At 40.3% G+C, this 14,046-nt stretch overlaps 2 protein-coding genes across 2 annotated transcripts in view; one reads left to right on the top strand and one right to left on the bottom strand.

Annotated features, from left to right (window-relative positions):
- Positions 1-687, bottom strand: part of cfap61 (cilia and flagella associated protein 61) — a gene marked incomplete at both ends in the record, with an annotated part of 31,511 nt that extends 30,824 nt beyond the window's left edge. The window contains 2 exons of the mRNA XM_079996594.1: positions 84-234; positions 563-687. Coding sequence (XP_079852720.1) covers positions 84-234; positions 563-687 — 276 coding nt within the window. The remainder of the gene's footprint in view (positions 1-83; positions 235-562) is intronic.
- Positions 688-3,394: 2,707 nt separating this feature from the next.
- On the top strand, positions 3,395-14,020 carry crnkl1 (crooked neck pre-mRNA splicing factor 1; the record flags this gene model as incomplete). Its single annotated transcript, XM_080019709.1, has 14 exons — positions 3,395-3,523; positions 5,216-5,368; positions 5,861-5,952; positions 6,362-6,520; positions 7,587-7,753; positions 7,965-8,143; positions 8,256-8,426; positions 9,285-9,476; positions 9,806-9,865; positions 10,365-10,445; positions 10,752-10,991; positions 11,565-11,666; positions 11,921-12,169; positions 13,697-14,020. Exons 1-14 carry the CDS (start codon positions 3,476-3,478, stop codon positions 14,018-14,020), a joined length of 2,217 nt encoding a protein of 738 aa, XP_079875835.1. The 5' UTR covers positions 3,395-3,475.
- Positions 14,021-14,046: the final 26 nt, after the last annotated feature.

The following is a 14,046-nucleotide window of genomic DNA, read 5'->3' as shown; positions in this document are numbered from 1 at the left end:
TTCATTGTTTCTCATACAACAAAAAAAAGGTAAGCGGTCCAGCCATACAATTAACGGAAATATTTTGGATCTATAATACCGACCGTGCATTTTTCTGCTTTAAAATGTTTGCGCAGAAAAGGCTCCCACTCCGCTGGATCAACGAGGTCTCCGATTGGGTAATCCAGGAAGGATGCGTGGGCCAGGATCTTGTTTTTCTCATTGGCCATAGTCACCGCCAGGTTGGCCTTTTCTCTGCAGGTTTACACACAGAAAGTGAGCACAGTCACTTTAACTAGCTATTACAATGTTTTTACAGAAGAGGATGTGAAAAATGTAATTTGCACGTGAAAAAAACCAACGTTCTCAGATTAATTAAATCTGAATACTAAATGTAATTTCAAAATTCTGAAATTAAACTTGGAATTCTTACATTTTTGCAAATGTTTGCATTATTCCCAGAATTAGTTTTAAATTAGTCAATACAGTAATGAAATTGTGATTTGGGGGATGTTTCCGTACAACTCGTTGTTTGTGGGAGTATCATGTGTATCTAGAAACACTCTGCTTTTCGTTTACTCACAGGAGGTGAATGACATTGAGCGGTCCGAACACAGGAGATCTTGTCAGACTGTCAATTTCTTGAGCATCAACTGATTCAGTTCTTCTCACTTCCACTTTGCCATGAACCGATGCTATGGCCTTCATAGTGCGTGTGTGCGTGCGTGCGTTCCTCTTTGGCATAAACTGACAGAAGCTCCAACCAGTCAGCTTAATGGGGGAGAGTTGTGATGTCACAACAACATCACATGACAATGAGTAGTCTGGTGGAATTTGGATATTATCAAACAACAACAACAACAACAACAACAACAACAACAACCATAGTGGTAGAACAGTAGTAGTAGTAGTAGTAGTAGTAGTAGTAGTAGTACAGTAGAAGTAGTAGCCATAGTAGTAGTAGTATAGTTCTAGTAGTAGAAGTAGTAGTGTAGTAGTAGTAGTAGTAGTAGTAGTAGTAGTAGTAGTAGTAGTAGTATTCATAGTATTGCAGTAGTAGTGGTAGTACTAATAGTAATAGTAGTAGTATCGTATAGTAGTAGTATAGTAGTAGTATAGTAGTAGTTGTAGTAGTAGTAGTAGTAGTAGTAGTAGTAGTACTGATGACCAACTGACATTCTCGGACCATGTTGCCGCCGTCTCCCGGTCCTGCCGCTTCGCACTACTCAACATCCGAAAAGTCAGGCCGTACCTGACCCAATATGCCACTCAACTGCTGGTACAAACCTCGGTGATGTCCCGTCTCGACTACTGCAACGCCCTCTTAACAGGCTTGCCGGCCTGTGCGGTGAAGCCACTACAGATGATACAGAATGCGGCGGCGCAACTGGTGTTCAACCAGCCAAAGAGGGCACATGTCACTCCGCTGCTCATCGAGCTCCACTGGTTACCTGTAGCCGCTCGCATCAAGTTCAAGTCTCTGATGCTGGCCTACAGAGTGATTGCTGGGAACGCTCCCGCCTACTTAAATGCTCTTGTAAGAGCACATGTTGCCCCCCGGATGCTGCGCTCGTCAAATGAGCGTCGCCTGGCTCTGCCGGCCATACAGCCACGGCAATCCAGGCTATTCTCATTTGTAGTTCCACGTTGGTGGAACGAGCTGCCAAAAATGACCAGAGCGGGGACCTCCCTCTCTGTCTTTAAGAAGCACCTGAAGACCCAGCTCTTCAGTGAGTACCTCCTGTCCTAACCTACAATAGCACCACCTTGCAGTATTTATTGTTACACGAATGTTGTTGTTACACCAATCTCTGTCGCAATGTAGCTTGAATGTTATTCTCCCTTGTAAGTCGCTTTGGATAAAAGCGTCTGCTAAATGACTAAATGTAAATGTAAATTTAGTAAGTATGTAGCGCTGCCAACACACTTAATCAGAATAAGGCATTTCCAAAACAAAACCTCCATTAACTCACAATGAATGTCAGCTCGATGTGGTAGTAGTATTAGTAGTATAGTAGTAGTAGTAGTAGTAGTAGTAGTAGCAGTAGTAGTAGTAGTGGTAGTATTAGTAGTAGTATAGTAGTAGTAGTATAGTAGTAGTAGTAACAGTAATAGTATAGTAGTAGTAGTAGTATAGTATAGTAATAGTAGTAGTAGTAGTAGTAGTATAAACTCACAGTGAATGTCAGTTCGACGTCTTGATGACGCAGCATCATACTGTTGACACGGGGGTCGGTAGTCATAGCAACAGAACGCCGGGAAAAGTGATGCCGCCTTCAAATCATATGGGAACAATTGGTATTTAGAAAGTTACGCGCTGTTATGAGGTTTACTTTCTGTTATTGTAATGAATGTTCGCTCCATTTTTACATTTCGCTAAAATAGATTAAAAGGATATCAGAGTGATCATTGAAAAATAGTTTTTAATTGTATATAATAATTTTATGATAGAATCAATAAACAAGTTATGTAGGAAATGTAGGCCAGTCTACACATGATGGTATTGGTGACCTTCTCTTTATTTACAGTCTACTTAATACAGAAAATGTTACATCACTGTTATTCTATTTGTATTTATTTTATTAGTTTATTTTATACCAGTTATTAATCTCTGTGGGAAATGATCTGGGCTCATTAACCATGGTTGATCTGCCTGGAGGCTGTTGAAGACTAAATTCGCAGTTTGTGAGGTCAAGTCGGAGGATTCTGCCATACAAATCGGGATGGAACAGTAAAATTTAATAAAAATTTAATTAACTCACCGTTTGAAAGCTGACGGCAACCCGGTGTTGTTCCAAAATGCGATCGTCCGCCAAGAAACGATTGCCAAAAAGTGATTGCGACATCTACATTGTCACTGAAAGGTTATTTGTGCCTCAAAATTACTTGGTTCCATTCATGAGGGTTATTCTTTAAATGCCATAGCCCATCCAGTCATTTTTTACCAGTTTAAATACATTTAAAGGGACAATACAACTCATAAAATGCAGCTTTGCACGTCCCAAATCATAAAATGCAGTTTTTTATATTACATTTCATTCAGCAGACGCTTTTATCCAAAGCGACTTACAATTGTTCAATCACAGATGGACGCAGCCATCAGGAGCAATTAGGGGTCAAGTGTCTTGCTCAAGGACACTACAGCATGCTAGCAGGAGGAGCCTGGGATCGAACCAGCAACCTTTAGATCACTAGACCACCAAAACAAAATGACTTTCATTCATGAGGTTTATATTTGACGGATTACAGCCCAACCGCCGGATGGCCATCGCTTTTTGGCACGACACGGGTACTCCCAAATTGAAAACTCGTAATTCCCACCTCCCTCGTGTGACGCGAATGCACCACAAAGCGTCACTTACTTTGCAATGCATGCTGGGTACTGTACTTTCATGGTGGCCCTCGTCGTGTTCGAACGTCGCCCCACTCTCAGGTGTCTCTCTCGGTAGAATTAAAGTCGTGTTGCGGGGCCGCCTGCGTTCGGCCTGCCGACAGAATGGCGTCCACGGCGGCGGGGAAACAGAGGATACCGAAGGTGGCGAAGGTGAGGAAAACAAAGGAAGCGCAGAGCGCGCAACGTTGCTGGGTGGCTATGCTAACGCACGGCGATCAGTTGGTTAAGTTCATCATCTTCTTTTCCCATCCAGTTAATATCGCATTACCGGCCTCTTCCTTTATTGCATATATATACTATTGATAAAACTCTTACATTTTCCCTGAAATAACACGTTATTTTATCTATTTGAAATTATATTTATATTATATTTTGATATAATGTTGGTTTTTTACAGTGAATTGTTCATACAGAGGTTTATTGTTCATTTTTAGTTTTATTCTATAGATATTGTTTTTTGTTTTAAAACAGGTCTATTGTATATTTACATTTTGAAAATTTTCATTAACTTGGAAGTGCATTTGGGCATTTTTATTATAATACTTATTTGTGCCCATTAATTTGATGGAATCTGTCATGACAGCGATTTCCCTCCCAGAAATGAATAACGTATCTAAGATAAGACAAGATAATATAATACAAGACAACATCACAGAGCACATACACGCATGGGACATAGATCATACATTAACGTGCTTAAATTCACATGTTGAGTATGGGACAGTAGTTCTTTATAATAATGTAAGGTAATAAAAACACAATAGTTTGAAATAATAAAACCAGATATCCTCAAACCAGGTAATAAATAATCAAATCGCAATATCCTAGTCCTCAAATGAAATCAGGTAGTACTACTACTTGTTGGGATTTGATATTTTGAGGTTAGGATGGAATGAATGAATTGTTGTGCCAGTTCAGTCTGAAATTTGGCGTTCTGGACCACCGGCCTGAAGGCAACACCTTGAACAATGGGTTGTTCAGAATCTTCTGTGCCTCCCTGAGCACAGATTTTTTTATATAAAGACGGAAGATAGTGATTTTCTTTTCTCCCTAGGGTCTTCACGGCCGTTTGAATAAAACGTGCAAGCTTAGACATTAACTGTGCTGACAGGTTACCAAAAATACCACAAATACAGTTAATTACATTCATCTGTTTGTTTGTCCAGTAATGAATGAGGCTGAAGAGTGGTGAACTAAAGCTGAACTAAAATCAATGAGTAAACGTGCATATGCTTCATTGTACACAATTATGTCCTTTTTAGTGAGTACATTGTCCATACAGAAAATAATATAGCCCACTAATCGTCACTGTAGCCACGTCAATGTCTATCATTAAATATCTCCCAGTCCGTGCACAGGAAACACCCTTTCACTTTTTCTATGTCATCAACCTGTGGGTTGCTGCCTTTGAGGCTGGTTTTATGTGGGAATTAAGTGGATGGTGTTTTGGTTAGGGTTATTTTGGGGGTTTGGATCTGGCAACATAAGCATTTTTGATGTTTCTGTAGCACAGCAGATGTAGCACATCTAGTGTTCTATTATCCCATATTCCACACTTGACATATAGTTCGAACCCAGGCAGTGACACTTCAAGTCTACAGTGTTTTAACTCGCCTAGAATAAAAACAGGGGCGCCCGCTGTATGCTGTGATTGTTGATGAACACAGTCTGCAATGTGAGCGGCTGTTTGTTCTCTTTCTTTCTCTCTCTCGTTCATTCATTGTTGTTTAATTGTAGTTTCTAATCACTTAAAAACCTTGTGATGTTTTCCCCCTCACGTCTCTCTCTGCCTCTCTCGGTGCTTGCTGGTAAACACATCAGTAATGTCTTGCTCCGTTTCAGGTGAAGAACAAGGCCCCGGCAGAGGTTCAGATCACGGCAGAGCAACTGCTCAGGGAGGCGAAAGAAAGGGAGTTGGAGCTTCTGCCTCCGCCTCCGAAGCAGAAAATCACAGATGAGGAAGAGCTCAATGACTACAAGTTGAAGAAAAGGAAGGTAATGCACATGAGATCAACATGGTGGAGTTTCCTCTTGACGGAGACGTGTTTACGTCTCCCGGTTGGGGAGTTAACCTGTAGCCTTTTCACTCTGTACCAGACCTAGGACTGTAACGATCATGACATTTTAGTTTAACAATTGTCGAACAAAAAATAGAAATTTATAATGTTGTCTTTTTTTGTTCATTTTATGCCTCTATAATTGTATAAATTGCATAAAATAAAATAAAAAAACATTCTGGAACTGCGATTTTTCAGCAGCAAAAGATAAACAGGAGCTAACGAGCTGAAATGAAGGTGCCCAATGAATGCTTGTTGCATCCTCCTTTTCACATATACTTTGGTATTTACTAACTAAACAACTAACGCTGCTTAGTCAAACATAATAAAATAACATATCCTTGACAAAACTATACATTTATTGGCTGCATGTTCAGAACTCTAACCCATTTACCAGTGTCTATCCGAGCCTAAACTGTTTGGTTTGCAGGGGTTTGAGGACAACATAAGAAAGAACCGAACGGTCATTAGCAACTGGATTAAGTACGCACAATGGGAGGAAAGTCTGAAGGAAGTCCAGAGGTATGAATAATTTTATTTATTTATCTGGAGGTCTTCAAATGTGAATTTGTTAATACAGAAGTGTATGTTTACTTTGGATTTCTATATTTAATGTCAGGTTTATTGTACATCACCATTTCTGTCTTAAGTTTATCTTTCTGGTTCAAGGTTTATTTCATTACTTATTGTATAGGACAGTCTTTTTTATTTTTTTTTCTGTTATTTTTAGGTTATATCTGTTTAGTGTATACTGCAATATTTAATTGTGTACAGTAACTGCCATTTTTCGTTTAATATTTTTATTTTATTGCTTTATTATTTTGTGTACTGTTTTGATGTGAGCTGATGAGACAATGGCAATTTTCCTTCGCTGTTGAATTAAGTATCTTATCTATCTATCTTCCCTAAACGCTCCTTCCCTGCATTTCAGGGCCCGCTCTATTTACGAGCGTGCACTGGATGTAGATCATCGCAACATCGCTCTGTGGCTGAAGTACGCCGAAATGGAGATGAAGAACCGGCAGGTCAACCACGCCCGCAACATCTGGGACAAAGCCATCACGATTCTCCCACGAGTCAACCAGTTCTGGTACTGTTCATATTCAATTAAAAAAAAAGATCACACTTCATTGGTGCAATATTTATGGTTACAACATACATCAAATTTCAGTGATTTTCAATTTCAATTATAAATAAGGGAAATCATAAATATATTTTTATGTGTGTGAAGCGTCCGGACCGGAACACGTCTCCCCATGCACCCCGATGGCGGATCCTCCAAATAAAAAACAACCATAGGGAGACGTACAGTAAAAACTTGCCGTTTTGCCGTGCCGATCACAGGCACCCCATTACTGGTGCGCTTCTTCTGTACCAGCGGAGAGGGAGACAGGTGTGCAAGATGCACCCAAATTGCTCCTTCTCGCTCCGCCTCATGATGGCACTGTAGACGGACGCTATCTTGCCTATAAGAGTAAAACTGGAGTTTTCCCCCTCGTCGGAAAATAGTCGAATATTCGCATTGAACAGCCAAATCCAATTTTACTATATTCAGAGTTGGGTACAGCCCTAGTTCCTTATGGAAGTTTCCAAAAATGCAACAATATGGTGAAAACGTTACAATAATATCATCAGTTTATTGATCCCTGTGGAAGAAATTCAGGTGTTGCAGCGGCTCAATGGGGAAGCATAAAGTACAGAGTAAAAGTAGGAGGCTGTCAACTGAGTTCACAATATACAACATGCATTCTAACGAGCAGTCCAGCAGTTAGAGAAATAATAATAATTTACTAAATAATAATAATTATGATAATAATAAAAAGCTCAAGAATGTACAGCATAATAATTTAAATTAAATGCATGATCATTGTTTTTTCTTTTACTTTTGCATATATTTGCAATACTTTGCATATACTTACAGGCAAAGTACATAACCGTGGAGCAGGAAGTTTAAGAGTAAATAAATAAACATCTTTATTTGAATATCGCCATGGGGGGGGGCAAAACTATGATTTCACAAATGTTTTTAAATTCCGCAAAATAAATTAATTGGTTTGGCTTATATAATATGTCCTTTGTTTGAAGGAAATGCATGGAGAAGACTTGTTAGTCTTGTTGAATACTCCCAACCTTCAGTGTGAGGATTTATTTTCTAGGTACAAGTACACGTACATGGAGGAGATGCTGGGGAACGTCGCCGGCTGCAGGCAGGTGTTTGAGCGCTGGATGGAGTGGGAGCCGGAGGAGCAGGCCTGGCACTCCTACATCAACTTTGAGCTGCGCTACAAGGAAGTGGAACATGCGCGCACCATTTATGAGCGATATATCCTTTCCCTTGTGTTGGGATGTGTTGTAACTGTCTGAAAAAATAGTAACAGTGCTTGTCGCTTGACTTGGAATGGGTGTATACATCATGAGAGGAATTGGCACAAACCAATGTCTGCAAGCTGCAAACGATAAATCATACATTTTATGTTTCTGTTTTTTTGGTGTTTACCATGCACGCTGGTTAAAAGTCCTTTACTCCTTTGTACTCGTCATCATTCACCCTGAGGTGAAGAACTGGATCAAGTACGCTCGGTTTGAAGACAAACACGGTTACATCGCACACAGCAGAAAGGTCTTTGAGAGAGCCGTGGATTTCTTCGGTGAGGACCACGTGGACGAGAACCTCTTTGTGGCCTTTGCCAGATTCGAAGAGACTCAAAAAGAGGTGGGTGTGATTCAGCTGAAGTTTGAAACGTGGGTGATATGAGTGATTTGTCTATTCAGTCCCTTTGTGGATGTGACAGGTGTTGCGTTTCATGCTTCTCTTTTGCTCGTAGTTTGAACGGGTTCGAATCATCTACAAGTACGCCTTGGACAGAATCCCCAAACAGCAAGCACAGGAGCTCTTCAAGAACTACACCGTGTTTGAGAAGAAGTTTGGAGACAGGAGGGGAATAGAGGACGTCATCGTCAGCAAGAGGCGCTTTCAATATGAAGAGGAAGTAAAGGTAAAAGTTTCCCAACAAACCAAGGAAGGTTTCGCCATCGGCCTTGGGGAGTTAAGCGTACACATACAACCCTGTGAAGGCCACAGGGTTTCCTTTTCTTCTAGTTTGTGCTTTCACAGTGATGATTCATTGTGTAATACAAATAATCTAAATGATTAGAGTCAGTCTTGTAGTGGTTATTTTTTTTATTTGTTTTATACAGCTATAGTAGTATAATCCTATAATAGTTGAATACATGTGTACCTATTTCAGAAACAGCTATCGATTGTATCAAAAATTGCTTCAACCTAATGGATTTGATGGAAATGGACCTAATTCACGTTTCATTTATTACAACATTTCTAAAATTGGTTTAAAATTCCCTTGACATTTGTATGGAAACGTGATTATGGAACCTTTTATTTAAAAAAAATCATTGTGGAATCTTAACGATTTTACAAAGTGATCGTTGTCTGCTCAATTGCGATCAGTCAATTAGGTAATAATTGCAACTAATAGTTTTGGGGTTTTTTTTATCTGTAATTCTTATAAATTTTAAGTATTTGGGTCAAAGTATTTACTCAGAATAGCAACGCTTAGGATGTTTCCAGTCTTTAGGCAAAGGAACAGCCAAAATAATCTGAATTCTAATGCAGTTTAGGCTCAAACTAACGACAAGTAGGGTAAGTTAATTTGCAATATGATGAACATATTAAGCTCAGCCTCAAAACCAATAATAAATCATATAATTCATTGAATAGACAATACTTATGTTAATTTTTCTGATTCAAAATTGGTTTGAAAGGTGAAATTATGAGTTTGCATGGATTGTTTTCAGTCCAGACCTTTTTTCTAACTTTGCTTCTCCGTCTCACCCAGGCCAGCCCGCACAACTACGATGCCTGGTTCGATTACCTGCGTCTGGTGGAGAGCGACGCCGACCCGGACACGGTGAGAGATGTGTACGAGAGAGCCATCGCCAACATGCCGCCCATTCAGGAGAAGAGACACTGGCGCAGATACATCTACCTGTGGATCAACTACGCCCTGTACGAGGAGCTGGAGGTCAAGGTGGGTTCATGCAGGGTTGTTTCAGGGCTAGAAGGTTGTGAGTTAGACCCTAAAAACAGCAAGGGATTGATTCCTTTTCCCCCCGTTTTAGTTTTTTAGATAAAACAATACATTCAGACCAGGGCTGCAGCTAACAATTTTTGGTGAATCTAGGAATTGAATTTAGTCCACATGATGGTCGTTTCACAGGTTATCTAAAGCGAAGTAGATGTCTTGACTTTTTAACTATAATATGAAACAAGGACACAGTCACGTTCTAATGACCCATTGATCGTGTTCGCCCCCTAACATGGCCTGTAAAAGGAAATATTGATTTTGATTCTTTACAGAATGCTGAAAGGACGAGGCAGGTGTACCAAGCCTGTCTAGACCTCATTCCCCATAAAAAGGTACAGTGGAAAACCTTTATTTTCTTAACTATTTGTAGTTAGTCAGGCAACCCTGTTGTTCTATTAAAATACTACTGTGTCAAACTTTTATTTTCCTAACTATTTCTAATTGAGTTTGAGGGTTGGGTGACAATCACAATATTTCAATACATTGGTAATTTGATTATTTCTGAGGTTGACTATTGGCTAATATTCAAAAGATATTTACACACACATTTGAGAAACAATCACTAATTATGTGCATATTATGACCAAGCAGGTAGAGGTATTGATTAGAACCTCTTGAAAAATATATGAAGAAATGTTTTTATTGTAATGCAGCCTTAACATTTTACTATATCGCCATATAGCGAAAATTCCAGACGATATCTATTCTCATATTTCATTATTGTTGTAGTTGTTCAGCTAATTTCTTATTCTATTAAAATAGTTCTAAGTATTATGCTGTAATCTAGAGTAGATTTTCTGAATTGTAACAGCCATGTTTCCTTTCTTTCAGTTCACCTTTGCCAAGATGTGGCTGCTGTACGCACAGTTTGAGATCCGGCAGAAGAACCTGGCGGCGGCCAGAAGAGGCCTGGTAAGAGCTCTAACCAACCCCGGAAATAAACAGCTCAACGTCGATTCTGGTTGCACTCTATGTCAACTCAACATTTTAAGATTGAAAATTTTACTTGACGTGTAAATTGACATTAATGGCAGTGGGTGCCACTTGCCATTAATGGTTACATTGTGAAACATCACAAAATTCTGTTTTATTCAGAAAGGCACCAAATCGCAAAAGCGCTCTAAACTGTTTCCTGGGGACTCTAAAAGAAGAGTTAGTTATATATTAGTGTCTTGACGTCCCGAGCATCTCATCTCTTGTCCTTTTTTTCCCCTCCAGGGTTCAGCCATCGGTAAATGTCCAAAGAACAAACTGTTTAAGGGCTACATTGCGCTGGAGCTGCAGCTCAGGGAGTTTGACAGGTGCAGGAAGCTCTACGAGAAGTACCTGGAGTTCACCCCCGAAAACTGCACCACTTGGATCAAGTTCGCCGAGCTGGAGACCATCCTGGGAGACGTGGAGCGAGCCCGAGCCATCTTCAAGCTCGCAATTGGCCAGCCGCGCCTCGACATGCCGGAGGTAATGCACACTCTGATCAGTATTAGGAAGCAAACTTAAACTCAGCTTTTATTCTTTTGAGTCCTTGCTTGTTTTAGGATCAGTGCATTTCTCTGAACTCTAAACTCTCTGAATTATTTTAAACTGACTGCCTTCATTTTTATGAACCAATTTTTTAATTTTTTAGCCAAAAATTTATTGTTTTGCAGTGGCTTTTCTCAAAACTTGCGATGCTATTAGTGAAGATGTTTTCTGTTATTTTGTAGTAGTAGTAGTAATTGCCAAAAGAGAGGGAGAATCCAAGCATAAGGAACCATGGGCTCAAAGTTACAAAAAAGGAAATGCTTTGATTGGATCCCAGTAGTAAATCTATAAAGTACATTTTAGAATCAAAATACTGTAGGCACAAGTAATTAATTAACATTAATTATTGTGACCACACAAGGGACTGATAAACGGGCGACCTTATGGAGAAACTCGTCCCAATGGAGTTACGGTGCCTCACTCACTGAGTCCCAGCCTGCTCCTATTTTAATGGCTGAAGTGTCAGTGGACTGTACCACGCAGCGTCTGATGTCTGATCATCCTACTCAGGTGCTGTGGAAATCCTACATCGACTTTGAGATTGAGCAGGAGGAATATGACAACACCAGAGCTCTGTACAAGCTGCTGCTGCAGCGCACGCAGCATGTCAAGGTGACAGAACTCTTCATATTAATTTGGAATATGTATATGCTTGTCTTAGTTTGATATTATCATAATACTTTGTTTGGGTAGCACTTCTCAAAACATAAGTCACAAAGTGCAGATAAATCACTGGAAATTGTCAGAAAACCTTTTTTTTTTTTTTTTTTTTACTGGACTATCTTGTGATTAAAATATCTTACCGTTCTAAGTTAGGAGTCAGGGCACCTGTGTTCTGCTGTTTTAACGCTCGGCATCTCCTGCAGGTCTGGATCAGCAGTGCTAAGTTCGAACTGTCGGTGGCTGAAGCCGACCGACTGCAGAGGAGCCGGCAGACGTACGAGGAGGCCAACAAGAGCCTGCGGAGCTGCGAGGAGAAGGAGGAGCGGCTGACGCTGCTCGAGTCCTGGAGGGACTTCGAGAGAGAGTTCGGCTCTGACGCCACGAGGGAGCGCGTCCAGAAGCTTCTGCCCGAGAAGGTGAAGAAGAGGAGGAAGCTGACTGCCGAAGACGGGGTGAGTGCTCGACGTCTACATTTCTTAATTTGCCAAAACCTTAATGAATGGAATTTTTTTTTTTTTTTTAAACAATGACTTTTACAGAGGCAATTGATGTCACTAGGTGTACTAATTGCAATTTACTTTCTTTCTAAACACTGTATTTGACAGCATACAAACATTTTTATAACTTTTCTTTAATGGAAACTTCAATTTTATTTTCATTATAAAACATTGACTGTTAAATATATTTTACGTTGTCGTCCAATCATTTTCAGTTCATATCCATGATCTGAGAAATCAAATTGTCTTATCATTTGGTCTCATTGGGTACGTCTGCTGTATGTCAATGACAAATACATCACATTATGTGATCACTTGACAGGACAGCTGCACATACAGACTACTGCTGCAATTTTCAGTTACCACAATAGTGGGATTGATGATTTTGACACTGTTTATCATTGTTCATTTATTCACTATGGAACAATAATAGAACATGAAACTGTCCCTGAGTTTTAGTTAGACAACATAACTAACAAAATTTGGCCGAGAGTCTGATATGATGCTGATCGCCAGTGAGGGCCGGATTAGAATTATACTGGTATTGGTCGGATGTCAGTAAGATTGTTGGGTCGTGTATCAGATATTAACTCCAATAAAAAGATTTATTACCGTGTGATATTTTATGAAAGAAACATGTGTAATGGAGAAAATGGATTGTATTTCCAAGTCTATAATGTTCTGTAAAACTCATGGATTAAATTGGTATCAGTCTATTAAACTTTTGGATTGTGTTTGTAGGCCTGCAATAACTCGATTAAAGAAAAGTCAATTTCTGATGGAACATGCTATTAACTAGTCTCAAAAATCTTACTTGGGGAGGCGAAGTCTTGATTGGAGTGGTGCTAGAATGTGTGTAAACGGAGTGTTTCACTATCTTCCGCTTCCTGTGATGTTACCAATCATGTTGCTGGGGGCAGGGCTCTGTTAGCACACGTTACATGGAATGAGTCCCTACTGGAAACAACCTGGCTAGCAAAACAATAACATGCTAATTGAAACATGTCATGGCTGACCGATTGCCAGGGACTAAAAAAAAAAACCCTTTAAGAAACAGGCCGCTGGGATCCCAGTTTACTTCTTGGCTGATAGAACACAAACTGGGCCAGCCCGAAGACGAGCTAAAACATCTTGTCCGGACACAAACCGTCTACGACAAAGTTTTCCAGTCGTCAGCACCGTGCAGACTGGCCACTGCAGAAATACATTTATTAAAATCCTTCTCTGTAAGCTCTGTTTTGCCACTCGTGGAGGAGTTTCTCTTCAGTATGATATCCTTGCAATACTCTGGAAACCCCCCCGCTTTTAAAAAATGAGTATTAGCGATTAACTAACCTCATGTTGTAAAGATCTCTATGGGCATGAGATTTTTCGTCAGTACCTTACATCTCAACCACATTTGAAGATATTGAGTATCAGTGTCTTGCAGATAGTGTCGCATTTTATGACAACGGATTGAGTAACTTTCTTTCTGGGTTCCAGTCGGATGCGGGCTGGGAGGAGTACTACGACTACATCTTCCCAGAGGATGCTGCCAACCAACCCAACCTCAAACTGCTGGCCATGGTCAAGATGTGGAAAAAGCAGCAGCAGGCTGAAGAAGAACAGGGGGAGGAGGGGGAGAAAGATGACAACAATGAAGAACAGGGAGAGGAGGGGAACAAAGACAAAGAAGAGGAGGAGGGGAAGAAAGACAAAGAAGAGGAGGAGGGGAAGAAAGACAATGGAGAACAGGAGGAGGGTTCAGATAAGGAGGACACAGAGCAGCCCTCTGACAAGCCCGCGGACCCGCCCACCTCTTCCTGAAGAGCCGGGTGTGTCCAGCCCTCGGT

The sequence above is a fragment of the Zeus faber genome (assembly GCF_960531495.2).
Source record: "Zeus faber genome assembly, chromosome: 2".
NCBI lineage: Eukaryota > Metazoa > Chordata > Actinopteri > Zeiformes > Zeidae > Zeus > Zeus faber.
Note: the sequence above shows the minus strand (reverse complement) of the source record. Positions and strands in the feature narration are given on the sequence as shown.